This window comes from Xiphias gladius, chromosome 5 (assembly GCF_016859285.1).
Source record: "Xiphias gladius isolate SHS-SW01 ecotype Sanya breed wild chromosome 5, ASM1685928v1, whole genome shotgun sequence".
Lineage (NCBI taxonomy): Eukaryota > Metazoa > Chordata > Actinopteri > Istiophoriformes > Xiphiidae > Xiphias > Xiphias gladius.
Genome location: NC_053404.1, coordinates 17,994,271 through 18,022,184, shown reverse-complemented (window position 1 = coordinate 18,022,184; position 27,914 = coordinate 17,994,271). Strand labels below are relative to the sequence as shown.

At 42.9% G+C, this 27,914-nt stretch overlaps 1 protein-coding gene and 1 long non-coding RNA gene across 5 annotated transcripts in view; one reads left to right on the top strand and one right to left on the bottom strand.

The window, feature by feature from the left end:
- LOC120789785 (RNA-binding Raly-like protein) overlaps positions 1 to 27,914 on the bottom strand; it is a 92,814-nt gene that overhangs the window by 20,463 nt on the left and 44,437 nt on the right. For 2 of the 4 annotated variants that reach the window (XR_005707458.1, XM_040126802.1), the window contains exon 1: positions 10,548 to 10,820. The exons of the other annotated variants lie outside the window; for them this stretch is intronic. Coding sequence is in view for 1 of the 2 variants with exons in the window: in XM_040126802.1 (XP_039982736.1) it covers positions 10,548 to 10,584 (37 nt within the window). In the remaining variant the exon portion in view is untranslated. Of the gene's footprint in view, positions 1 to 10,547; positions 10,821 to 27,914 lie in introns of those variants that run through there. 4 annotated transcript variants of the gene reach the window in all.
- Positions 15,470 to 22,768, top strand: LOC120789786. Its single transcript, XR_005707459.1, has 3 exons — positions 15,470 to 15,817; positions 21,890 to 22,197; positions 22,336 to 22,768. It is a non-coding gene; the product is annotated as an uncharacterized LOC120789786 (long non-coding RNA).

Below are 27,914 nucleotides of genomic sequence, written 5' to 3'. Positions count from 1 at the left end.
AAGTCTGAGTGCTTTTAATCTATGGTTAGTAGAAATTCTCAAAAATCAAAAAGGCGAGGCCGAGTTTGAGCAGCTTTGGTACAAAGCATTTTTTTGTGGCACCCTCCTCCTCGAAAACTCTGCTGAACACTGATTTAGAGGAGATTCTACGAGCAGGGGTGGAATGTGTTGCACGTTGGCATGTTTTCATACTATCCTGTGAAAATGACCTGAGAGGAACTAATGCTTAACAACTGTAAACTACTGTCCTCTCCGATGCAGCTTTTAGCAGAACACTTTGTATCTATGCAGAACTAAAGACTGAGTTCGATGTGTACTGGGTCAGGGACCAAAACCGTGCGCTTTATTTATCTCTATGTTTGTCGGCTATTTTTTCTGTTTCCCCATTACTTTGTGCCATTGGTTTTTTTCTGCTCGCTCAATCTACAGCTGCGTCAGACAGGAACGGGGGTGGAGCTCTCCGTGGTGCTGAGCTAGGTAAAAAAAGGGTTGTTTTTTTTTTCCAGGTCTGTTGCACTGCTGTGTTTGGGCAGCGAATAAAAAACAGAAAAAAGGGCTCGACGTCGCGGCTGCTTGAACATACACTTGATGCAATTTGAATTTTGCAGCCCTGAAACTACTTATAGACACGTTTGAGCTTTTGAGCTCCTGTTTTGTTTCTCAAAGAGATGGAGGGTTGTGTATCTGGTCTGTCTGTAGATAGTGAAACTAACACAACCCCACTATGAATAAATACTTAAGGTAATATTTTTATTGGCCGAGGAACTGGGAGAAAATAAATCATACTGGGTAAAGAGGTAAATAGCGGTGAAAAGACAGAGGCACGCAGAGTAAGAAATCACTGAAGACAAACCTGTGTTTCCTCTCTCACAAAAACAAGGATCCCTGACTCCCCAAAGGAACCGGCCCATGTGTCTTATTGGTCCTCATTTGTTGCCTTGCACCTCTCTCTCCCTCAGACTACTCGCGCTCATGCTTCCTGCTCTGCCCTCAGCCTCACTCTATTCCTTCAACGTCTCTTTCTCCATCTCCAGCCCCCCTCGCTTTCCCTCCCTCTATCACCTTCCCTTCCCTCGCACATGCACTCACACAAGACGACATCTAACCCCACCTCGCCATCCATAACTCTCTCTCACGTCCCATATTTCTTCCTGTGTCTCTGGGTGTGCCGAGGAGGCTCATTATGAGACATTTCAGTGCTGAGCATCACCCGTGAGGCCTTTTCTATTTGACACTTGTGCCTCAAATGAAAGCTATGTAAGTGCTATTTCTCCCCTCCTTTCATTAGTAAGGGATGAATAACAGCAGAGCAATGGAAGTCAGGGCTTTGAATAAATCAAGGCTGTAAACTGAGCCATATGGCAACATATTGCAGGGGAAATCACTGGGATGAGAAAGTACTCCTGTGAAAATCCACAGGACCTGAAACCCCAAGGAGAGGGGGAGTCTTGTGAGAACACAGGGAACAGGAAGACCCTCATATTCCAGGATGGAATATGAATGAAATACTGGGGCAGGCACAAAACCGGCTAAAGCCTAAACAAAATCAGAATCTAATCTTTCTGTCTCTCCGTTGCCTCCTGAAAGAGACGGTCCTTCCTTCTCTCTTCCACTCTCAGACACAGTGGGGAAAACCAGCTAATAGCCCGAGGCTTCAGAGGAGAGCCATTAGGCATGGGTACCAGTGGGTCACCACAAGATCGGGAAGAGGGAGAGAAGGATAGATTGTGTCTCGTGATCCAAAGGACCTCTTCTTATTAGTGTGGGCAGAGTGTTGGAAGATGGACAGAGGGGCAAGATTCCTGACAATCTATTTCTCCTGCCAGATGCTGTTGTCATCAGCCATGACTCCACTGGAATAATGACAATTCAATCAGTAGGCTTTTGAATAGCTCATTTTGCACAGGATTTTCTTTAAAATGTGGCGATAAAGACTATTGTCTCAACATATGGCACGATAGACAAACATTCAAACTGCATTACCCTCTAAAAAAAACCGGGCTCAATACCATTTACGGAAAAATCTAGAGCAAAAATCAAAACCCACAAGTGACTCATGCCCTCATTTTAAATTACACCAACTGTATTGCTGAAAAACACACCCAAAGCAGTAATTTGCATGTCAAACAAATTGCTTCTATGTCAAATTTCTGCAGCAACAGAAAACATGGCAACGGAAACACAGTTGGTTTGAATATATTTAATTTTTTTTTTCTTCTACAAATTACCTTTTTGGCAAAGCAACAGTTGTCATGAGTCAGTTATCACAATTGGTATATCTGGTCCCTAATACAGAGCCTGAAAATAAATGGGTAGGGGTTCTGTGAAGATGTGATCTCACATGATACGTCTTTGAGAGAAGACACTGATAATGAATCAATACTGTATTTTAGGACTAACGACTGGTTATTTTTACCCACAAGAACCTTTTGAGATACTCTCAACATTGAATAGAGTTGCGTGGTAAACTGGAAAAATATTTTGGGAACCCAGGATTCCAGAAGTATAAATCTTGCTCATTTGACAATGTTAAGTGCAGCCCAATTTTGGAAGACTTCAGCAAGAGCTGCACAGTGTTTTGGTCCCGGTTGCTGCATCAAAGCTTAATTCATTACAGCTCTGATTGGCACCTCTGACTGGCTCCTTCTGTAAAGTAACAGTGGGTAAGGAGCTCGTGCATTGTAGCATCTAGAGCCATCCAGCAAGCCAACCTCATGGAAAAAACATGATCTCTCAGAAACAAAGTCGAAATAATTAATGTACTTTACACTGATGGTTGTGACATAAACCTTTAGTACCATTACATTATCCTTAAGGCCCACATGTTGATGATACTATTAAAAGAAATTTAACTAAAAGCTTAGCGATCCGGCAACGCCAAAGGAACAAAATCTGTGATATTTAATTTATAGGGCAGTCTTGCTAACCTAGAACAACCTGCCACCATCAAGGAACAACTATTCCATATTCCATAAAAGGCTGCGGTGTCTTCCTTTGAGGCATATCGCAGGCAAGCAGCACAGCGACCAGGTGATTGACTGCAATAAACTCCCTTTCAGACGTATCAGCGAGGACCTTCAAGGAATGAGAAATGTGTTCTTTTCTTTTCCAGAAACAGAGGAAAATTCTCCACGGACCAGGGCTGATGGCTCTACAACACATTTATCATTTTTCCCCTTTGCAGGTTCTTTCATTTCATTCTGCTGTCCTTGCAATTACCAACTGTCTATTTGATGAGATAAACTTTAAAGGCAAAGACGGAAAAAGAGCAAAAAGAGCTTGACACATAGGGAGCCGCCGATCATGTCCTCATGGAATGAGAAACTTCGGCGCTAATTTCCACACTGTCTTACTTAATTGAACAAACTAATTAATCACGCGAATTGTTCCTCAGCGGGAGAGACGTAAAGCGAAGAGACAGAAAGAGAATGAAGGAGCAGAATCGTGCAGGTGATGGACACGCAAGAATAGACGGGTAGGGATGTAGGAAATTCATCTCCGCTCTAGCTTCGGCTTGGTTGCCTTTGACATGAACTCTTTGCTGAATTATGAATCTGGCCCAGTCTATAAGAAAGGCAGAAGGTCTGAGATGAAGGAATTGCCGCATCTAATAGCGAACACTGTACATCATGACCTGCGGGCGAGGCCCTGGCTGGTGTGGGTATCATAAAACGCCAGATTCGCCTTTCATCTTTGCTCCTCTGATATATTTCCACAGACTGAGAAAGGCCATATTGCAGGTATAGACTGACAACGTAATTGACAGATTTCCACAGGAGCGGAAGTGTGAATTAAAAATATGCATCACAGTGGCTTCTTATTGTACCCATACAGGTTCAAAATTTTCACAAAGGCCTTCCTGCTCCACGTCGAAACAGACCTCACGTTTCACTCAACTACAATCCTTTCAAACGGAAATAACTGTTTACCCTTTGCCGTATCAATGCTGGGACTTTTTAAGCACAGGCAGAAAAAGCAGCTTGTTTATTGGACACCTCTCCAACAGCAAGAGAGTCACAGCAGGCTAACGCAGTGGATCGCCGTTGTCTAATTACATGGGAAAAGAGTGGCGAGGAGACGCTGGGGGTCGGGGGCGTAACATATCTGCATATCAAAAGTGCTGTTCTAGGAACCTTTGAGGATCAAACATCAAACGGGGCGATTCAGGAGAACCATGAATCAAAGTTCGAGGTGAGGTCAGGTGGGTCTCTAGATTTTTCTGTTTGAATTAAAAAAACTTTAGTGGACAAGTATTCTTTCGCATCAAGTTCGGGCAAAATTGTGAAATTCATTGTCGGCCACAACATTAAAACCAAGGAAGCTATTCCTTTAATATCCCTCGTCGTTCAGGTTTTGAGCTGAACGTCTTTATGGAGATACTGGATTTTCATGTGATTTTCGCATCAATGTTTTGAAGTACTTTGATCTGTCAGGTGTTTCATTTCCTTGAATTTAATTTTGATTCACCAAAAACAGACATTTGTGTCTGGTTATTTTATCCACTAACAGTTTCTCAGTTCTTTTTTCAAGGAATGCACTGTATAAAAACAATATATATCCTAATTTTGTGATATAAAAGTACCTTAGACGTGAAACAATTAGTCCACTGGTTTCAGCTCCTGAAATATGAGGATTTGACGCTTTTCTTTGTCATACATGATAATAAACGAAACATCTCTTAGTGTTGGACGGTCAGTTGGATAAAATAAGCAATCTGAAGATGACATCTTGGGCTCTGGGAAATTATAACTGGTATGTAGTAATTATTTATATTATAACTATAGCCAAAATGATTAATTGAAAAAAAGTCACTACCTTAGCCAAGAATGAGAATAATCATTAGTTGCAGCCCTAAATTACATTTTACCTGTATCATCCACCCCCATGCTACTGTGGTATTACCGTGCTATCGGAGGGACAGTGACATTATGTCATTGCTTTATTAATGTTGTGCATTGTGATTTACACTTAGCAAAGCAGTGCAAAAGCGGGTACAAGATTAAAACTCCAAACCATTCATTCCTGCCATCATATGAAACCCGAACCTTCGCAGCTTTCAAGGTGACACAAGCTTTCAGCACACCGGTGCATTTTTGTTGAACAGTGAATTGCTTCACTACATGCAACCTACCTCATACCAACCTGTATCAGCTACAAACTCCACACATCAAGTGTTACTTTCATTTATGACTAATCTGTTTAAAAAAAAAAAAAAAAAAAGGTATTAGTATTTCAAATGTTTACTTCAGAAAAAAATTGCTTTTTTTGTCCGACTGGCTGTCCAAAACCCAACGATTTAAAGCAGGGAAAAGCAATAACTCTCCACATTTGTGAGCCTGGACCCAGCAAATGTTTGGCATTTGGAGTTGGTAGGTGACTGAATAATTGATGAAAGTTTCTCTCAACTGACTACTTGATTAAATTGATTTATCATTTTAGAACTAAAAGATGAGGAAACCCCAGAATTTATCCTTCTTTATGGCTTTAAATTCCACTTCAGTGCAAGGCTGCAAATAACAATAATTTTATTATATACTGAATATATACTTGGTCCATAAAATAAGACATTTTATGATTCCTCAACACCCAATCTGACATATTAAAATTACTGGTTTTATCCAGTGTTTTTTAGTTTAATATCATAGAAATCTAAGAAAACTAGCAAATGTCACCATTTTAGTGGCTGGAACTGCTTTAAAAAAAATGAACAGTCGATCATCAAAATATGATTGTTTGTTTTCTCTTCTATGTTGTAGGAATTTTCCAAACCCCTGGCTTGCCAGCAATGACCAATGCCGTGAAAATGACATCCTCCTTCCATCCTTCCACTCTTTAATACAGACCAGAGTTAACTAAAACAGCCATTTTATTATATATGACTACAACACACCATCAAAAAAAACTGGAGTATCTCTTTCTCTGTAAACACTCAAGTGTGACTTTCAATCTGCTGCCCTGCCACGGTGCCTCTCTGTAGGGCTCCATGGACCAAACTCCAAGGGGATCAGCTCATAATCCCCGGCCCCCTTCAGGCACCGGCAGAACAGATAAAGGCATGGCATTGGTCTGGGATCACGTCCCTCTGTGTGACCTGTAAAACCCAGTGAATTTTCATGACGCGAGTCAACAATGATACAGTTCAAAAAGCAGACGATTTGGGCGGCTGGATGGATGAACACGGCATGGTGAGGGTGCTTAGCGATGGGGAGCCAGGCATGAAAAACAAACACCAAACGGTTAGTCGCAAAAACATACGCATTTAGAACAAGTGTCTCCTCTGAGAAACAGTCATGACAACCGTTGATAATCAGGTTATCGCCATTGACTTTCCTCACAGCTAAAAATAGGCCCTTTTGGGCTATTTATCCTTGAGCCTGCAAAAAGAAATCTTTGACTTGTTCTGGCATCATGCTGCTTTAAAATTCCCACTCAGACATTTATATTTTATTCAAAACCAGGAAATAAAGAGAATCACTGATTGAGAGAAATTTGACGGGCATATCGCTGGCCTATGTGCGTGAGAATGCGAACCCATGTCACTCATCCCCGCACAAGTGTGCGAGGGTGCATGCGAGAGACAGGCGCCGTGATGGGGAAGAGGGAAAGTGTGTGATGTTACAAGCTCTCTAATTATTTCAATGTGCTTGTCATGACACTTCAAAGATGTTAATTTCGCTATTCTTCAGACTGGTACACCGCTGCAGACACATCTGTCCACTGTGCGCATTAGATCCCATATTAATACGCGCCATTCACCAAACCCTGTAGCTCTAAATATTCTGCTTCAACCCCCCCCCCTCAAAAAAAAAGCTCGAAGGAAAGGAATGTGCATAATAAGGTGTCATTTCACTTTCTTCTGAACGGTGTTTTCTCTGTGCGTAAGCAACCTACGTGTGCTGATGTCAATCAGTGTGTGTGTGTGTGTGTGTGTGTCACTGAATGCTTGTCTTCACTTCACTTCACTGATCAGCGCCACTCATGGCAACAGTCCAAGCAGCCTTTCCTTCAATAAACGTGAGGGGAGCTGCCGGTGGGAGAGACGGGGACGCTGGGGGGGTTTACATCTTGTGACAGCTCTGTCACGTTATTTCATCATCGATGGAGGACTCTCATTAGGTCCTTTCTGACAGATGAAATCACACTTCCAGAGCAGAGTGGAGTGTGATGCAGTCGCTTGTGCAGGGGAAAAAAACAACAACAAAAAAACAACAAAAAAAACGTGTGGCGGCATAGCTTGTGTTTTTTTTTTTTTAATTATTTTAATTATGAATTTTATGAAATGTATTGACTTGTGATTCATTTGAAAAATCAGGGCAGTGGACTCTGACAGCTCCACCAAGGATTGTGTTGCACATGATTTGTATTCCTTCCCATGGACATGCAGTCTGAAAGTTTGGGACAAAAAAGGAGCTAAGCTAAAAAAAAAAAAAAAGTCCACTCTTTAAAAGGCAGAAAAACACAGAAACAGAACTGCCCTTGACACATGGTTCGAGATACGCGGAGGACATCTGACAGGAGATGTAACAGCCTGCCTCTCCTGCCGTCCCCCCCATTCCCCCACCCTCCCACAACCATCAGCAGCACAGCGCACACATACAACCGCAAACTAACGTGTAGCACAGAAAGACCCGTTTATCTGTCGTGCGCTGCAGCCTTCGACCGCAGCCGAAATTGCAACGGGAAACAAGAGGAGATTAGGCCACGACCTGTGGAAAAAGCTGCACACACAACTCTAGGAGACGTTTTCTTTGTATGATCCATTTTCATTGCCGGGTTTCAAAGTCTACCTCTGCCTGAAGATGAAACCGCACAGCCAGACACTGCACACAGACAAACATATATCGCGCGCACACACACACATGAACAGAAAGCAAACCTCGGTGGTGCAGAGGGCTGGTACCCCCATCTGATCTCCGAAGATTCCTGAGCTGCGAAAATCTTAAATATTTATGGACTTCAACGCAAATACCGGTGCTCATGCTCGGACTCACAAGAAAGAGGCTGAGAGACTCTCTTTCCCTGATTTAATTAATCACAATAGATAGCACCACAAGCACGCTCGTGGGTGCAGAGTTCACCGTTTGATAAAGGACAAAGAGAAAAATCACAAAAATTACCCACAGCCCATGCGTAACAACAAAGGAGACATCTTTAATCATTAATTCCTTTCTAATTAATCACAATCGATCAAATCACAAATCGATCTATAAAAAAGGTTTTACATCTCTATCACATCTGAGCAGCACTGTTACAGAGCACATTTCAAAATATGAGCCGCTGGTGCCAAGAAATAAATAATTTACTTGCTATAGTCTCAAAACAAACTCGCTCCAAAAGTTACACTTACACGAACGTCTTCACAGTTATATGCCACAAACACATCCATCGTTTGAACATTGCCAAATCTGCACTATGTGCTACCTAAAAAAAAAAAAAAAAAAAACCCAACCCCACACTAACTGATGAAACACGACAGCCAAGCGTAGGAGTGAGGTTTCTTTGACAATGCCCGGTCCTTCCACCAAATGAGGCTCTAAACCTGCAGAAAGGTTGGATGAATCCGGACCACAACTTTTGAAGACATTATGAGACACATAAGTGAGCTAAGCTTCCATTTGAGGGCGTTTATATCAACTGCACCTGATGACCTATCGCTTGATTGCAAGTCCAGCACCAAATGACTATAGTTTTCTCAACTAGAAAGATATCCCTTTTTAGAAAACCTAAAATGTGTAATGAAACACCTCAGGATCAGCTACAGCCACTGGCAGTCTCTTTCGGTCTCTCTGGACTAATAACTTGCAGACAAAAGGACGGAAGAACCTCTTTTAACAAGCTCAACATCTTCGGAGAGAACACGCGGAGATTTAATGGCTTTTTTAGCCGCCCCCCCCCCTCGCTCTCCGGCTAAGGACTTCCTAGATTTCTTCTCCCGCTCTGTCTCTTGACACCGACTCCTCTGCGCTCGGCGTCCAGAAACGGGTTTCCACCTTTCCTATGTACCAAAGCTGCATATCCAGAAAAGTTCGATCTATCTTTAGGCTCCGCAAATGTGCAGTGTGGGAGACAGGCAGGGAAAGAATGGTGCACCTGACCGCGTGCACTCACGGAGTATTGTGCCAGCAACCAGTTAGACGAGTTAGCAAGCCACTGATTTTACATACCTTACTCGTTAAGACATGTCTTTTCTTTCAAATTTCTTAATCTTTTCATTAATCTGAGGAAAGCTAAAAACAGTGAAGCAGAATTTCTCAGTGGCACATTTATAGAGTCAAATATCCGTATGCTTTTTAAATATTGGGGCATTCACTGCCTCATGCAATTTTAACAGGCTGGCATCAGACTGGGCTGCATAATAGCGTCCACATCACAGTGTTATAAGGCTGCAACTAAGAACTATTTCAACCATCAGTTAATCGGCTGATCGTTTTCTGGATTAATTCAAATCAATCATATAGAGTGGGGGGGAGGGGGAGGAAAAAAAAAAAATCACAATTTATCACAGTCACAATTACCTTAAGACCAAAAAGACACCATTTGTTTTGTCCGACCCACAGTCCATAACCCAAAGATATTCCAGTCACTATCATATAAGATAAAGAAGAGTGTAAGATTTTCTCACAATCAAGGAGCTCGAATTAGGTAATGATTGACATTTTTACTTGAAAAATGACTCGCAGTATACGATTAATGAATTATCCCAAACAGCCTCCTCACTAATCAATCGGATAATCGACGAATCCTCTCATCCGTAAATTGGTTTGTCTCAATTCGGGACCAAAGAATTGCTGCGTGAGTTAAGACTTCGTACTGTACATCAGCACATGAGCGAGGTCATTAGAGGAGATTGTGGTGTTTATTCACTACAGAAATCTGTGTGTGTGTGTGTGTGTAAAGCACCAGCAAGGACCCAAGTGCCACACGAAAGCACAGCACTTTGGAGAACACGCAGCGTTCTTTCCGAGTGAATAAATTACAACTGGATGTGAACCGAAACCAAAAATGGCCGTTTTCATTATTAACGGCGACACCTCTTCGCCTTGGCGAATCAACGCACAACTCACGATGAATCTACGCCGAAGTTCAGCAGGATTCGCGTGGTACGACAGACAACGGGGCAGGTGCGAGGAACGGGCTTTTCTACCTGACTGCTTGATGGAGGAAGATTATCAGACCGTGCGCAGCAGGTGACTTGTCTTCCTACCAGTCGAGTGAGTCAACCAATTAAATGGGGGGGAGGAAAAAAAACAAAACAAAACACAACACGACAGACAAGATTAAACGGCTGACACTGAAGGTTTTGCTTTTAACTTTTGCAACCTTAAAAACTGCGTCTCCGCAAAACCGTATTTCACACTGCATATTGTAACAACTTAAAAACAGGCCTGCGCCCCGTTTACAACGATCCGGATTCATCCTGGCGGGCGCGAACCCGAGCCCGATATCTGCAACTTGGTTGTTCTGCAAAGCACGGAGCGACAGCGGCGAAAAAAGAAAATGTCCCCCGTGTTTTTTCCCGAAGCCCTACCGACACCGAGCGAACTTACAGCGATGATTGCGACGCTTCCCCTTGTACATGGTCATCGTGTACGGGTCCAGCTTTGCGCTCTTTCGGGTCCTCTCTCGGGGGCTCGGCAGACGGGGGGCGTCGGGACTTGGGCCGCGCGGCGATACTTTCCGACTAGGAAATAGAGTCAGCCCTTCAGACGGAGCGAGGGGGTAGCCGCTTCTTGAGCGAGGATCGTACCATGCTCGGGAAGGGGAGGGGAGGGGAGCGGCGCCCCGGGGTACGGCGCATCCCGTCGCTTCAGTGCCAGTGGCAAAGCAGCACCACTCAGAGGACGAAAAACGAGAGAAAAAGAGGAAGAGAGACGAATGGGAGTTTGCGAAACAACCGTGGGGCATTCTGTCCCGACCACCTCTGATCACATCTACCCCTCGATTTGCGTGACTTTGGAAAACTCCTCCGGGTGGGATTCCACTCGATTTGACCTGATTCGTTTATTTTGGAACAAATGTTATAACCATAAATCCGATAATCTACGTCAAAAATGACCTGTAGCCTAAGCTTATATACTTTTTATTAATTTTTTTTTTTTATTTTATCTTTGTTTTATACACATAATACACAAGTTACTGTATGTTGTTGGTTATTTCCTGTATACTTATATCTGTTTCGTAAAGTTTTTCCTGGGGAAAAAAAGTCATGACTATCAATTGAAAAAATATGAATGATCTCTTTATAAAAAAAAAAAAAGAGCCCATCTCATTATAGGAATGATGCTACTGAGAAATATCACATTAATATACTGGTTCATTTTTGGAGGACACGTGCTACACGCAGAGTGGCAAATCAGTTCAAGCGGAATAGTTTTAACAAAAAAAAAAATCATATTTATATGATTTGATTGATATTAAAATGACAAGGTATTGTGGAAACACTGTACCGTTAAGTGTACCAAAAAAAAAAGTGTAAGCATTTTGCTTTTTCTGCTAAAAAATGCCGTGTAGATTTATCCATGCTTGAAAGATTTAAAAATATCTTTAAAATATTAAAGAGCCAGTTTCAACCTGCTTGCTCGTTCTAAGTCACTACTCTAGATAGGTATGTCAAAACAACACTACGAGTTTGAAAGCCATGCTAGCATCTGAGCATCTGAGCTGTAATTACGCATAGCAGTGCTTGAAGCTAAATGCTAACGCTAGCATGTCAACACTCTTACGCTGACAATGCTAACATGCTAATGCTTGGCGGGTCTACTGTGTTCTCCATCTTAGTTTAGCGTGTTAGCATGTTAATATTATCCATTTAGCACTGAACACAAAGCAGAGCTGAGGTGGGTTGGAATGGCACCAGCTACCAGTGTTTTGGACAAATTTAAATTTTGACCTTATGATGGCACTAAATGAAAAGTAAAGGGATCACCACAGTTATTACAATTCATACTGGGGGGGACAAGAATGTCTGTATCAAGTTTCATGGCAATCCATCCAATAGTTGTCGTGACATTTCAGCAAAAGCCACAGATGTCGACCTTATGGTGGCGCTAGAAGAAAAGTCCGGAGATCACCAAAGTCATTAGGAATCACCCTCTGGCCACCATTAATGTCCGCACAAAATGTCACGGAAATCCATCCAATAGTTGTTGCGATATTTCGGTCCAGACCAAAATGGCGGACTGACTGACACCTAGAATATCTAGAAATGCGAAATGAGTTATCCTTTTTGTCCTCCAAGTGCTTTTGTAGCTACTTACTATTCTTCGAAAACACTTCAAATTTATTCCGACTTTCCACTGGGAACAAGTTATTTCAGATTCATTCACAGCACTCACTGTTTACTTTAGATTTTCTGTCAATTCAACCTTTTGAAAGAAGACAAAACCCTGAAATCGAACACCGTCTGTGACCTTCAAGGTTGACACTGCTGCTGCTTAGTTCACACTGTAAAGCAGCTCCTTTCTGCACGAAGACAAGAAGGACGTGGTATCCAGAAGCTTACCACCCTCCACTGTAACACTCTGCCTGATTATTATGTTACTCCAAATCTGCATACAGTGACATTGGCATAAAAATAATTTTCCATCCGTCCGCAACCTCTGGGCACACTTCAGCAAAGGTGCATCTCATCTTACTTGCAAAGGGGATTGTGTTGCTAAGGAGACAAGGCTAAGGAAACAGCCTGGGTGTTGATTTTGTGCGATTCATTCCACTACAGTATTACATTATGGTTGTGTGGGCTGAGTTACAACACTTTTTTTTTTTTTTTTTTTGGGCCCAAGATGAATTGTGCTGAGGGAAAAAAAACAACTCTGAAAACCAACTGCATGGAAGTAGCAGGAATTCAATCAATATCGCCCTCCTCTGAAACCGCTGCTACTCTCGCATTCTCCAGGATGACAAATGGTCTTCTTTGTGTTTTTACTTTGAAACCTAGAAAAGACGAAATCCCTCATAGTGGATTTTGTGAAAATGGTCAGATCCAATAAATCAATAAAGGCAGATTATGATCATAGGTCAAAGTCATTTATTGTAAAAAAAAAATAAAAAAAAAATGGCCTTTCAGCACTGTGAAATTGTTTTTCCTTCATATTTAAAACAGTATTTTTATGGATGAGGCAAAGAAGAAAAAAAAAAGGAGGTTTAAACACTTTACAATCATCAGCGGCCAGCAATGAGAAAAATCTGTATTTAACAGTATAGCAGGGACATCTGCTGTCCATGATGGATTAATACAACAAACAGCCTCAGGAATACAATAGGCAGCGGGTGAATCAACATGGCATACAACGAGGAAATTTGAATCAATCATAATTAGCACCTTTCTCGCTATGCGCTTCATTTTGTAACTTACTTCTGTCTTCTCTCCAAATGAGAAATTAAAGAACTGCTTTACATAAGACCAGCTGTATTTAATACCATAACTTGACTCAAAGCCTTTTTTAATGAGCATTAGACAGAATAAATCTCATAGCAACGCTAGACTCACTAGGGTTTTTTGGTTTTTTTTTTTAAACATTTTGATTTTAATAAATATGTGGAGTTTTTGATTAAATGCTCTTTTGTGAAACAGGCTTTAGCAGCCTTGTGGTTAATGGGGGGAAAAAAAACAGCTCTTCATTCTCTCAATAGTCATGATGTTTCCTGTTAGATGTGAACTTTAAAAGTACTCGTGTTTCAGAAATAAAATATATTTCCGGAGGTTTTATACTAAATACCTCAAAACTACAGCACTCCGAACCAGTTCAGTTTCTGCAGTTTGGATAAAATTATTCAGTGTCTCAGTCAAGAGCACCTCAGCAGGGTAGGTGCTTTCAGAGACACATTGGCTCAAACGAGACTTATATGATTTCCATGAGTCTATTGAAATAGCTAGAATTAATAAGTTTCTATTGACAATGAATGACTCACTCTCACCACTCCCATCGAATCATTTTCAGCTGCACCACGCAGCTGTTTTCAATGAAAAAACTCCACAAAAAAAAAAAAAAGCCACTGAACACTACATGGTCGCCACCAAACAGAAAACACACATAGTGGAGCATTTAGCAGCTGCAGAGCCAGGTAGTTCCCATAGAGGAGTTAGTGGAGACCAATAAACAGCACTAAAAAGGAGACTGAATGTTTCACTCGCATTTGCCATGTGGCCAGAAACCCGTGGATGTGTAAAAAGGCCACTGTCTGCTGACAAGTTTCCTGTATTAGTTAAAAAATATAATAACATGTCAGCATTGCGTTCGCAGCTTGTCTGCACTGCCCCCAAGTGGACAAAAAAAATAAAACAAAAACACTTATTTCAGTATTAAACTCTTTAGTTTGGTTCCAACTATTATAATGTTTAAATCCCCAATGTTTTTTTTGTTTTTTGTGAGAAGGACCACAAACTTCTACCTATCTTCCCAAAGGATCCACGGTGTTTCCACAGCGATGACCATCACTGCTCGCATCACATTAACAGCCTCACTCGAGCAGCCGCTGTTATTCCCCTTGCCCCCCCCCCCCGGGTTTTTCTAGGAACCTCATAAAGTCTTTCAAAAACATTAAGCACGTCGTTACCGTCTTTAAGATACAAACGGTTTCCCAGAAGATGTGCACGCATCGACCTGATCTGAAGTGCTCGGCTTTCTGGGACAGTCTCTGTCGGCATTTGAAACACGCTCCCTGCTTAACAAACGACCCCTCATTTATGGGCTGAGGTGGAGGGGATCGGGGGGGACGACGGCTTTCCACATGATGGATCTAAGTCTGCTCAAGCCATCACACCTCGTTGGCCCGACGACCCGCAGCCTCCCTTTTAGCCCATCAGACGGGCCACGTGCTCTGGGCGCCGAGCTAAACAGCAAGCGATCGCCTCACTAACACTGTACTTACAAAGCTGGAATCGCTCGCTTGTTCGGATTTGGTCCGATTCAACAGACCGGCATCAAGCCCAAGGTGTCAAAAAACAAAACAAAAAAACACAAAGAATGCACAAAGATTTTTGCTACAGTGAACTTTAAAACCACGTGTTCGCCTCGTCTGACATTATTGCCTCGTTGACGACGTTTTTCGTGCAGATTTCACGACTTCCTCGTGCCCCCCCCCCCCCGGGTTTACACGTGTAAATAAGCCTGGAATGCTCAAAAACACTGCTGTGAAAAATACTTAGAAACACGAGGGAGGTTGGGGGGGCGCGGACGCCCTATCCCGCACACGTCTCCGACAGCCACGAGCGTCTCCTCCGTGCGAGGTGTTCAATGGTTTGGTTTTTTTTTAACTTCCGATTGCAACCCGGACCTGGGAAGGAGAGTTGCGCACTCTAGTGGAGAGCCAGCGGCACGGCAGCGACGGCTGCTGCCAACCGTGGAGATTTAAAGGGGGAGCGCCAGCCTCAGTACTTAAAAATGGTTTTTCTTCATAAGCTGAACATCAGACAGACGGTCCCTAGAGCTGCTCCACAGACGGTAGATATGAAAAAAAAGATTCATGTGAGAGCAGCTCTGGTGATTTTATAGACATGGCTGCGTTTCCCTGTTCAGCAGATTAAGCCCCACGTGGGTGTACCTTTAAATAATCGGTGTCCGTGGGCCAGCTCCAGAAATCTGTCACCTCGGATTTTGCTCGAGTTTTTAGCTTGCACATCTGTCTTAAAACAATAGTCGGAAGCCCATGCAAACGTCGACTCCCCCTGTTCCCGCTGGCCTTTAAGATATTCCTTCCTGACGCACTTTCAAAGTAAGGGATGGTGGACGCAATCCACAGTCGTCCTGTTGAGAAAACGGTGTGGGTTTGGTGGGATCTAATATGAGGCGTCTGCAGTCGGAGCTACACCAATCAAGTGGGTATTTGACATTAATATCAATTCTATTTTAGGATGGGTTTGGCTTTATTTTGAAATTTTTCCTTTTTTCCTTTTACTTGAAAAGTGAAATGTTATTTCATTTGTTCATTTTCTGTTTTGGGGCTCTTTATATACAGTGTATGGGCTGGAGACTATCCCAGCATGCCTTGGACCAAATTTATCACGTGATAATTGTATTTATTGTTATTACATGATGACATTTCTGTCTAAAATTGCAGGAACAGTACAATCTAAGGCCTTCTTTAGGGTGGATTTAGCTTTATTTTGAAATTGCCCAGTTTTTTCTTTATTAGAGCGAACAAACATTGATCATTCATCCACTCGTTTTGGGGGCTGGAGTCTATCCCAGCATTCCTTTGGCCAAAGGTTTGGCCAAAACCTGGCTGCCAGTTTATTACAGAGCCAAAACACAGACAGAAAAAAAACAAAAACACTTGCAAACCTATAGGTAAGTTGGACTTGTCTTTGAACTTCGGAAGAAAACAGGAGCATTTGCCAGAGGATTAAGTAAATACGGGGAAAACATGCAAACTCAATTATTAGGACCAACAGCTGAAACCTCATAATTTTTTGCTACGAGAGCAACAGTGCTAAGGACTGATTCCCAAGTCTCCTATAACTGATCCCTATCTGAAAATAAATCCGGCACAAAATCATTCAAATGAATCCGTTTTTTCTCCCAATTGTCTGTTTTGATGATAACATGGATTTAATGCCAGCTGGTTTTGTCGAGGCAGTGGGAATCTCGTATTTGGAAAAAAAGAAAAGAAAAATCTTCAATTACTGGTAGCTGAAGTAAAACTTGATCCTATGCAGAAAAGAGATGCTTGGCTGCGCCTTTGAACTCCACAAATCCTCAGCAAATGCACAAATAAGAGAAACACTCTGTATTTTAAGTCGAGGGATTAATTATTATTCTCACCCATCCTCTAATGTGTCCTCATTTAATCATATAGATGAATCTATTCATACACTACTCGTGATCTATATTCATCCAGCCTACATCCTCTCAAGAAAGACCTAATTTGGTTTTTATTTAGGCTCTTGTCTGCATTCCTGCTTTCGTCCTTGTGCTCATTTCCCCTCCCTACTTCCTCCTTCACTCACTCGCCCAGTTTTTTTTTTTTTTTATCTCTCCCTTCTGCTTCCCTCTCTCTCTCTCTCTCTCCATCTGTCAGGGTCAGCAGAGTGCAAAGAATCACATTGAGAAGTATTCAGATGTTGAACTAGTTGCAATTGCTATTCATACAGGTATTAAAGGCTGCCAAATCTAATTAAGCTCAGACGCTATCAGTGCCACGGCCGTTCACCCAGTGATACAAACCACAGAGGGTGACGGGGGTTAGAAAAAAAACCAATACATGGACAATAATGTCTCCTGGGTGTAATGGAGCCACAATGACTGAGCCATTGCCCATTGAATTATCTTAACCAAGGGGGGTAAAAAAAAAAAAGAGGAAACAAGGCTGATAGATTTCACTTCATTTCTGATTCTACCTACTTTATCTAAGATTAACAAGGCTGCGGTAAGAATAGAGTGATTAATGCGCCGAGGATGATAAATGGCAGATTATCAGCTTTACTTTCAAGTAAAAACCCTTACAAGATAAAGTCCTCTTTAGAAGCAATGTTCTTACTGGTAGTTTAAAAATGGACATGCATCATACAAGAGATGCTCTCCATCTATAAATGTGAGTAACAGTTCAGGGAATTGAATAGCAGCACTACTAAACTTCGATACAACGTCTGTATGTACTTATTTTAATGTTTCTATATTTAGCATTGACAATCACTGATCTGTTTTCAACAAAACTAAACTAAACTAAACTAAACTAAACTAAACAAACAAACGAACAAAAACTCCCAGAAGCCCACTGCATGACAAGAGTCCAATCCAGACGAGGAAACAGCATCAAAACAACACAGACTTTTGGACTTTTGCAGACTTCTTCCCACCACACACTTCCCACCGCAGCTGGAAAACCTGTTAATTTTTTATGACTATAATACATATATCAAAATGCGTATCAGGCTAAAACACCAGCATTGTTTTTTTCTCCACTTTTGCAAATAAAATCCTTAACAAACAGGCAGCATTACAGCACAATCATATTCCTAACAGAGCGAAGCAAGAAATATGCCGCATATAGCCACTACATTTAAAAGGTTATAGAGTCAAGAATTCCAGTACTTTCTAATGCAGCAAAATTAAACTGAAAGTCTACATGATAAACTCTACTCTACTCTGTCTGGGGGAATAATCTCTTTGTGTGCCTGATCCTTCCTACAGCTGACCTGCATCTGCATCTCCTCTTTCTCTCCTGAGGCAAATATTTGCAAAGCAGAAATGGCTCTGTAGAAACACAGCGCATACTTTTTGTCGAAAATAATGGAAAAACTATTCGTGGTGTGTTCCTCACGGATTGTTACTCACCGCAGAAAGCTGTGGAAACGTTAACTTGGAGTTGAAAAGTAGTGTTGGCAGGTGTAAAAACATTCAAACATGCCGCCTGATGACCCACATTGACAAATGGCACACGGCACAGCCTAGGCTTGAATCCTAATCCCAAAGCGAAGACTGTGTAACTGTTGCTTGCCAGCAGCCATTGTGAGCGCCGTGGAAATGACAGGATGCTGAACATTTTTACAAACATTGACCACCACAAGCTATGAGCCATACCAGACCAAGCGAGGTTGTAGCCTCAAAACCCCTGAGTGCACTGAGCCGATTAGTGGTGCATTTTATTGCTTATGAATTCCACATTTCATTTGTAAGAAGAAGAATGTGTTTTTGTTTTCCGTTGGTTTCACTTTAGCCCATGCCTAATGATCTGACCTTACACCTTAAACTAATCTCAACTCTCAAACAGCCCGTTTAAAGAAATGCCGCGAAAATGTCCCCACTCTCGAGCTAAACTAGAACTGGTCCTCGCAGAGATACAATTGAGATCACACACACACACACACACACACACACACACACACACACACACACACACACACACACACACACACACACACACACACACACACATAATGCGTGTGAAATAATCATAATGTTCCTAAAACTTGATGTGGATTTACTTTGGTCAGCTTCTGCAAATGCCAACTGACACCTGACGATGCAATCCCAGAAACACGGTTGATACAGGAACAGATGTGCAATAGTAAATCGAGCTGTTTAAGTCTTTTTTTTGGAATTGATCATAATGTACATTTCGAGAAAAACCTTATTTCTACACAAGTTGGCAGGTTCGCCTCTAGCCCCCCAGTACGATATGTGTCAAACCCAGTAGCACCTAAACCCAGACCCGCCTACAGTTTTTAGAGAGTGAAACACCGGCATAAATGTGAGCGGCCTGACTGCATCTCAATGCATATCGGTGAGTCACAAGTGGTAATAACTGCTGTGTACCACAGTGTGGTGCTCCGCGACCACAGAGGGAGAAAGCGCCTTTCCAGACACAGACTCCGGGTTCCCTGATCTTCACTTACTCCCCATACGAGGAGACAAGGCTGACACTGTCTTGACCCATCATTTCATACCAAATTAGCGCTTGATGAATCCCCCCCTTTTGTTATAACAAGCGCTCGCTGTGGCGGAGGCTCGGATTTCACTTGACAGGACGGCCCCCACAACTCAAAGTAATGAAGGCGGCCCATCTTCGCCTGTTAGATGAGGTGCATAAATACAGACACAGCTCATTAATAATTCTGTCACACAGGTAGGCCATGGAAAAAAAAAAACCTGTGACACACTTAACTGCTCAAGCACTCTAAGTCCCAGAACTCATCGGCTAAGAAAGCCTACTTATGTATGTTCACATATTATACCCTGAAACCTAAGATGCTTAAGACCTTGTTACTGGTTTCACATTATGTAGGATTATACCACTGCACAATAATTCTACTTTTAGTAATTCTTTATCCATGTATTATGTTTTACTTTGTCATCTTGTGCGTCGTTTCCGTGCAAAATCCCCTCGTAAAAATTTACCATCAGCTGTTCCTGCCATCGTACCATCATTAGTTTTGCAACTTGTTTGCCGCTTCATTCCTCTCCACCAAGGCTACAGGCTAATAAGGATGTGTGAACGAGCCGTAAGGAGCCGCCAAGGTCAGGAATGCACTTCAAACCAGCTGCCGTACTGCTGAAGACAGCCCCTCCCTGCGTGTATAAAGCTCAAATTTGTCAATTTTTCCTTGGAGACACAGAGCAGACATCTGTGTCTTACGCCTCCTCTCCCTCAAAAGCTGCAACAGACATTTGGTCCTCCTGTCAGCTCAGTACAGGGTGCTCCTTCTCATTGAGTATCGCTTCGGCTCTAGCGACTGAACTCCTCTCCAAAGCGAGTTTCACCGAGCTAGCAGGCAGTTCGGTGTCTTAATCAAATCTACACGGAATATGCAAAATATTCGGGGACACTTTTTATAAAAGAGGGGGATTCAGGTAGAGGTCATTCTCACTTACTGATTTCCCTAATTAAATCTATAGCAGTCACAAAGGAGGAGAAAAAAGATAAAGGAGAAGAAGCGGAGTTTGAGAAAAGACTTTTAAGATTTGAGATAATTGAGATTTGAACAAAAAGGGCTGCAAAAATATTAGGATTATGCAGCAGATGCTTTTCCCTCTCAGTTGCAGAATAATCCCTCTAGCTGTTCCTCCGCTTCCCGGAATAGCACAGGCTTGAGGTCCACGAAGGCCAAGTGGCCAGTTTTGTCATGCGCCACTGCTCAAAACAGTGCTCCGTGTACCTTGAGGTGGTTATGGCCGGACTGTAAACTGTGTCTGGACGGTGTCAGAGAGGTTACTCCTGGCTGCAGCTGATGCAAAGTGTTGACTGCTATAAACTTGAGGTAGTTAACCGCCATCATGCTCGGCGTGACCTTTACCGGACAGTGGGGCCCGAGGCTGGGTGGCGTTCTCCAGCTGTGAGTCAGATTTCTGCACTAACAACGGGATGCGATGATTCGCAGGCCCCCGGCTTTGCGGCGTAATTGGTGAGGAAGCCCCGTGGGTAAGAGGATGTAGGAATGAGGAAGGGTGGAAGCAACCTAGCATGAGAGAGCGAGGAGACGGAGGGAGAAAAAAAATGCAAAGTCAAATAAGGAAATGTGAGAGGAAAAGTAAACACATGAGAGAGCAAGACATTGCTCCGGGCAAGGTTATGGGGTGTTTTTAAATGTTATTTTGTTTATACTGTCCGTCTTCATTCAGGGGGCAAACTCCCCGGTAAGTCTGTCACGGCGATACTTAATTTGCGCACTAAGCAGGGGGAGTCAGAGGGGTTACGCTGCCGATAGCCCGGGAGCGCGGGTCCGCGGAAACCCTCCGGGGTCGCAGTAATTATCATTGCATGTGTAATCACAAGTCACAAACCATTACTCAAACAATGCGTCACCTTTCATCATCCGGAATTTCTCTTCTGTCGCTCAGCCCGAGGTGCCCACCGACAATTAAGGCATGAATTAAGAGACAGACATGACTGGATCAATTATTATGGAGTATTAAAGGGCAGATTTTCCATCCCAGGGGCCCGTGTCGAGTCTGTTACGAAGGTCTGTCTGTTTAGATGAAAGTCCGTGTAAAGGTCGCACTGCGGTGGTCTCTGTCGTCGCAAGACTGCGCACCTGCGCACTGTGCACAAACGCCCGGCGTACTTATTCAAGTGTTATCTCTCAGCATGCACAAGTAGAGCATCTGTAAGAACACTAATCCTGCACAAAAGGCTTATTACTCTTGAAACACATTGCTGAGACTCTTACAGATAAAGCCAGAGTGAAGACAAGCCTCTTTAGGTGGATTGCTTGTTCCAAACGCGTTGTCTAATCATAACAGGCAGTGTGCCAACATGCATATATCATGTAGGATATTACTTTTTTGCATTGTATGACCAATCCTGTCTGCATCAGTAACTCGAACCTAAACTCTCGGTAGCAAACAGGCGTCTTTGATTATTCGCAGAGAGCAATTATCTGTTCTCCTTCAGCGGTCCAGAGCCAATTCCCTTTCACTGCCCGTGTCTCTCCCTCTCTCTTTCTCTGCAGATGGAAGTAATATTAATGAACACATCATAGCCAGGATGCCTGTTAGGCTTCAAGCTAATCCCGTTTCTCAGTGTGCCCACTGTTCCTCGCAGAGTGGGGTCCCGTCAGTTTATTTACCAACTGCCATCGGCTAAAAGGAAAGGACAGACGCTTCAAGGGTCCCCAGTCAGCTAAAAGAGAGATGTGGCCCCAGAGTCTGAGGCGGCTGGTTGGTCAGCTGGAAGATATGAAGACGGGAATGAAGATGGATTCCGCTACTGACTCATGTCAGCGTCAGTGTTGCACTGCAGCTTCTGTCATTACCTGAGGTGGGGAGTGTTACTTTTGAAAGGAATTAATCACTTTGCTGCCTAGAAAAAATCATTAGTTGCAATTTTTTCCCCTGATCTTATTAAAACCTGATGTGTCGAAAAATACTGAAGCAGTGAACCTTTTTCCTTCCACAGAGCTTCTACCTTCTGATAAGACGACAAAATACAGAAATTGCCAAACATGCATCACACCAAATAAGAAAATATTTAATGTATATGGGCTACGTGTTAACAAATGTGTGTGTATATAATTTTTGTTTGACAAAAAGTCATTGTTACACCTCTTAGGAACAAACTGTTATAAATCTCCAACAACAGTTTTGTCTGCCAGTCGTGTTTTCAGCCTTTGTATTGCAATGTGATGCAAGACGGCAGCTGTGCTTTCAAAAACAGTAACAGGCTTGTTTGTATCAAGCTTGTTTGTATCAGGCTCGCTTGTATCAGGCGGGCTTTGATTGTGTTTGTAGTTAGCAGCGATTCATCTGTGTGAGATTATGAAGGATTTTCCGGTTTTGCCGCTGGTTTTGTTTAATTTGTGCTCAGAGACGTGCTGTGAAGGAACTTTTAAAGGAACATCATTTTATTTAAAATAAACAAATCATATTCAAATCATTGTCTTGGTTCTTGAGTTGCCATGTAACCTGAGTGAAATATTGATTAGCACAAAATAGTAATTACCCTCGAAGGCCTTATCCACATTTTTTTCCCCCTTTAGTTACATAAGATACATTTAAAGACTATTCATAAAAAAAAACAACCTATTTTGAGATATAGACAGAAAGTTAAGTGTGTCTCACGTGATCATAACTGAAAACATAATTGATGTACACACGAATTTGACAACCACAAGAAAAAGAGAGTTTGAATGACACCTAGTGGTAGCCTTTGTAATAGGCTGACAAGGGCTCTATAATGTTGTTTACACATGTGGATCATGGATTCCACAGGATATATACAGTTGAATATCTGGTGGTTGCTCTGGAGTGGATATTACATTTTTCATTTTGGGGCTTGTTGCTTGTGCTGAGGAAGCAGGTTTCTTTGTTTTTGCTCCAGGGCACTTTGACACGTTGGCTGCTGCGTGAGGATTTAAAAAAAAAACAAAAAAAAAACGCAACCCCGCCGGACAACCAGCACACCGTGCTGAATCATGCATGAGCGTGATATCCTGGCCTGTTGCTCTGTGGCAGAGGGGAAGGGAAATTAATCTTCGATTGTGAGAAGTCATGATTCCGGCTCAGATTGAGAATGACACTCAGATCATTTAACTATATTATATATAACAATAACTACACAGTAGTATAATTGAAACCCAGATACCTGCACAAAAAACATGCACAAACACTAAAACAAGCTTGTTGTGTGACTTGTACATATGAGCATATGCATCCACCCACTCACACACCCACACACACAGATATGCCCACACACACGCTCACACACACACACACACACACACACACACACACACACACACACACACACACACACACACACACACACACACACACACAAAGCTTTTTTGGAACCCACTGAGCCCTGCGCTCTGACTCTGATTCACAGCTCAGTGTTTCTCTGCCTTCTGAACCCAGGTTTCTAATCAGAGAATTAGCTGCAGTTTCCCCTGCCAAAATCCACACAGTAATCCATCTCACTTTGTCCACACTGTGGCTCATGCCCCACCGAAGCATTTGTCAGTATGTATGAAAGAGAGAGAGGGAGAGAGAAAAGGGACAGACAGAGAGACAGAGAGGGATCCTGGCAGCCGGGGAAATGTGCTTTCCTGGTTTCCTGGTGGCTTTATTAAAGCCTATTAAATGCACAATGACAATCTTTAAATTTCTTCAGTATTGTTTCCGCAAAAGAAACATGTTCTTATATTCTGAACACATCACAGCTCAGATAAATACTCGGCTTGGTTATTTTCTTGTTGTCATGCACAGCTGCGAGCGTGCGCGCTGCTCCGTACCTGGCGTTACGGATGCTTTTGTCAAGCGCCGGGTCAGGCCAACTGTGCATTCAATGTCCAGCCCGGTCTCGCCGAGCGTGATTAATGAGGGAGGAGACGGACAGCCGGGGCGCATTCTAATCGCCCACAACAACAGGAACAGATATTGAAAGGAAGAATGAAAGGGACTAGAGAGAGAGAAATAGATCATATATTGATATTACGATCCGTGCGAGGCGTCTTCGCTCGCTTTAAAAATCCTTTTCTGAATGAAGCGCAAATGTGAATTTTCTAACGTTCCCCATTACAAGCACACATAAGCCCCATATATAAGCACACACGCAAATATTCTCACAGCCTCAGAAGCATACACGGGGACATGAAAGACACAGAGGGGGCCTTATGGGGTTAGCTTCGACAATGTTCGGGCCAGTTGCATACTGCAATACCCATAAGGCCTCTCACTCGTGACTGTTCACGCCTCTGAACCTGGCTCTGAAAATAAAGTTACTGAGCTGTGCAGTCATTGTAGACATAGTTGGAATTATCTATGCAAATTTCAAAGCGAGAGCCAGCTTGTGAATACTAATGGTGAATGATAGAGAGAATTACAGCAGCCAGGTGGAGAAGATGCAGGAGGATTGGTTTGGATACACATGAAAGAAAAAAAAATCCCCCTCTGGTTTTCATTTATAATGTTAAGCCTGTGACATTCAGCGCATTCAGAGTGTTACCTGTATTCTGTGAGGCGGAGGAGTGATTTACTTGTTGCATTTTGCTCGACAGGCTCATCGTTGCCTACGTGAGTGGCTTATTTCCGTCTTTTACGGTGCAAAATGGTGAGTCCAGAGAAAAAGCCTTTGTGATTTGACTTCTGACTTATGGCATCTGAAGTGCTAAAAAGTTGCAAGTTCATTGTCTATCACGCCTTGCGAGATTGGTCCAATAAAGTCTTGGTCGCAATTTTGTCAGCATGCTAACGCGCTCGCAGTGACAAAGCCGATAAGCTTATGTTAATGATGTGTAATCTTTACGACGCATGTTCGAAATCTTGGTTTAGCGTGTGAGCATGCTGTCACCTTCTGATCAGTGGCACTAAGCGCAGAGTACCACTGAGGCCGACGGGAATGTCATTAGTTGAGCAGGTATTTGGTCATAAAGCAAATGAGCGGACAATTTAAAAATTCCTGCCGGCGATAGGGGAAAAGTCAGGGGATCCCCAAAGTTATTGAGACGCATCGGCTGGGAAAGGTCGCGGGCAGTTTGACTGACTTTGCCGTATATCTACTCGGCTAACATGTCTGAAAACTAGCAGCGAGAGGGCGGATGATGCCGCCTGTCGTTTATGACAGACGATCTAAATCGGCTGTCGGGGGGGAATCAAAATCTACCCTTTTGAACTGACGAGAAAAGATTTCACCTTGTCATGATTATCAGCTTTTGCGTGCTGTTTAGGGCCTCTAGGAAAAGGAAAAGCTTTTGTGCCATCAAAGTCCAATGTAGTTATGCTCCAAATACTCCAAAATAGCACTGAATCAACTGTATTAGGCCAGTTATCTACAAGAAGAAAAAAAAAAAAATTAGACATCAGAGTGGATCCAGAAATACAACATATACATCCAGTAATTGCATTTGTAGCCACAGCTCCTGCCCATTCTCCTGATACCTGTCCCTGCTCAGGCGGCTCCTTCCTCCCGGTGTAGTTTACTTTCTGTGTCCCGTGCTGCTTGCTATGCATCATGTTGGCCCAAAATGACGATTGATTGCAGTGCCACTGCCTTTGTAATCCGCTTAGGATGGATTTTGCATCTAAATCACTTTATTATTTATGTGCCTAACTCTTGCCAATGCCATTTGGAGGCAGTATGATTGGTGATCCGCCGCACATTATCCTTCAGTGTGGTCATTAATAATGTATTGAGATGGACCTTCACCATGAAACTTCCAGGTGGAAGTTTCTTCCGGACTTCCGGACTCTCCAGAGATGTTTTTTAATGGGCCCTTTCTCTCCTATTCGCGCCTCTCTTCCGTTCTCCTTCTCCCCTCTCGGCTCCACGGTTGAACAGCGGCTCGTGTCTTCATACGTGGTCTCTCTTAGAAAAATGCGGGCTGTTATTTTTTTTCATTGTCCTTTTCCATCAGGGCTTCAATCACCACCTGCCAATCACACGCCAACTGCTGCCTCCAAGGAAGACGCACATAAGCACAAGGTGGCACATCAGGACATAGCTGAAACAACCACCTCTACAGATGAGAAAAACAAGAAAAGATTGATACTTATCTTACCACTTAAGAGGGATTTGCTTTGCAACGTATTCGGTGTGAATACATCACAGTAATCTTACACAATCATAACTCTTCCGTAAAGTTAGGAAAACTTTCAAAACATGTGGGTTATATATTGTCAGTGCACTGTATAGATTTGGAGTCTCAGCACCAACATGATCCGGAGGCCTGGGGCATGGGGGGGGGGCAGCTCAGGGTACAAAAACTCTTTGTCTCCATGGCAGCCCACTGAGTCCACTGAAGAACGGTGCCGTGGAGATACAGCGGCTAGATCGCCGTGGGTGAAGAAGGAAACTGCTTGGATGCACTTGCGGTGCACGGAGGCCAGCAATCATCGTGTCGCCATGTCACGGGGAATTCCCCGCGGTCAGCTTTTGGCCGGAGGGAAGGGAACACACCGCGACACGAGCGAGACGCGGAGATATTTGTGCTTAGCGTTACCTATGCCGCAACGGAGCGGCGGGCGGCCTTAACACTTGCTTCTGTGGTTGGACGTGAGATCAGTCTGATTGCAGTGAAATTAGAACTAGGTTGGGGGTCAAAATAGAGAGAGCCATGGTGCTGTGTCCCAATTATAGCACATACTACACATTTAATTTAAGCTAGGATTCGAGTATGTCGTGCATTTACACACAAAATTAGTTATACTCCAAGATATCAAGTATGCACACTAAATATACTGATCACTCACAGGTGATTTTAACTATTTCTGCTGATTAGGCCTCTTCTTGGGATTACGATTGCATGTACAGACTGTGCCTCATCGGTCGGAAAGAAGTCTGGCACAGCGCTACGCCTGTGCTGCGCTAGACACGGCTGAATCCATATTGAAAATCCATATTGTGGTGTCTCTGCCAACACACACCTGTTAGAGTGAGAAAAATAACATTTACCGCAGCTTGTGCACCACTGCTGCTGTTCCTTTATCAGTGGATCGTACTGCTGCCTGAATTCCACTTTCATTTTGAGAAAAAACTTTTCCTACGTAACAAGCAGCACACTGTCACGGCTCAAGCGACGTTTATTATTATTATCAGTAAATGGTATCCGGTGAGTTCATTTGTAAAACACCCACCTGAGTAGGTATAACTGAAAACACCCATGTGCCTTTAAAACATAATTTTAGATAGTGTGGTGGTGAGACATTTAACAGAAAACAGAACTGAAGTTTTAAATCTAGTTACAAACATTTTACTGACGGTACATTGATGGGAGTGTTCCATAATTGTTTGATCCATGTCTGCAATATCTGCTTTCATTTCTGATGATAGCCTCAGTGTCTCAGCACGAATGTTTCAGCATTCGCGGAGAGAGACAACAAAGTCCCTATGCACTATATTTCCTTGATTTTTTCGCTTGGTTGTTGGTTTTTGTTGGCACTATTATCCCAACGTTCAATACAAATAGGAAATGGAGGCAGTACACGGAGAAAACTTTAAAGCTTCAAGTTTTGAATAGTGGTGGGATATACTTTACACTT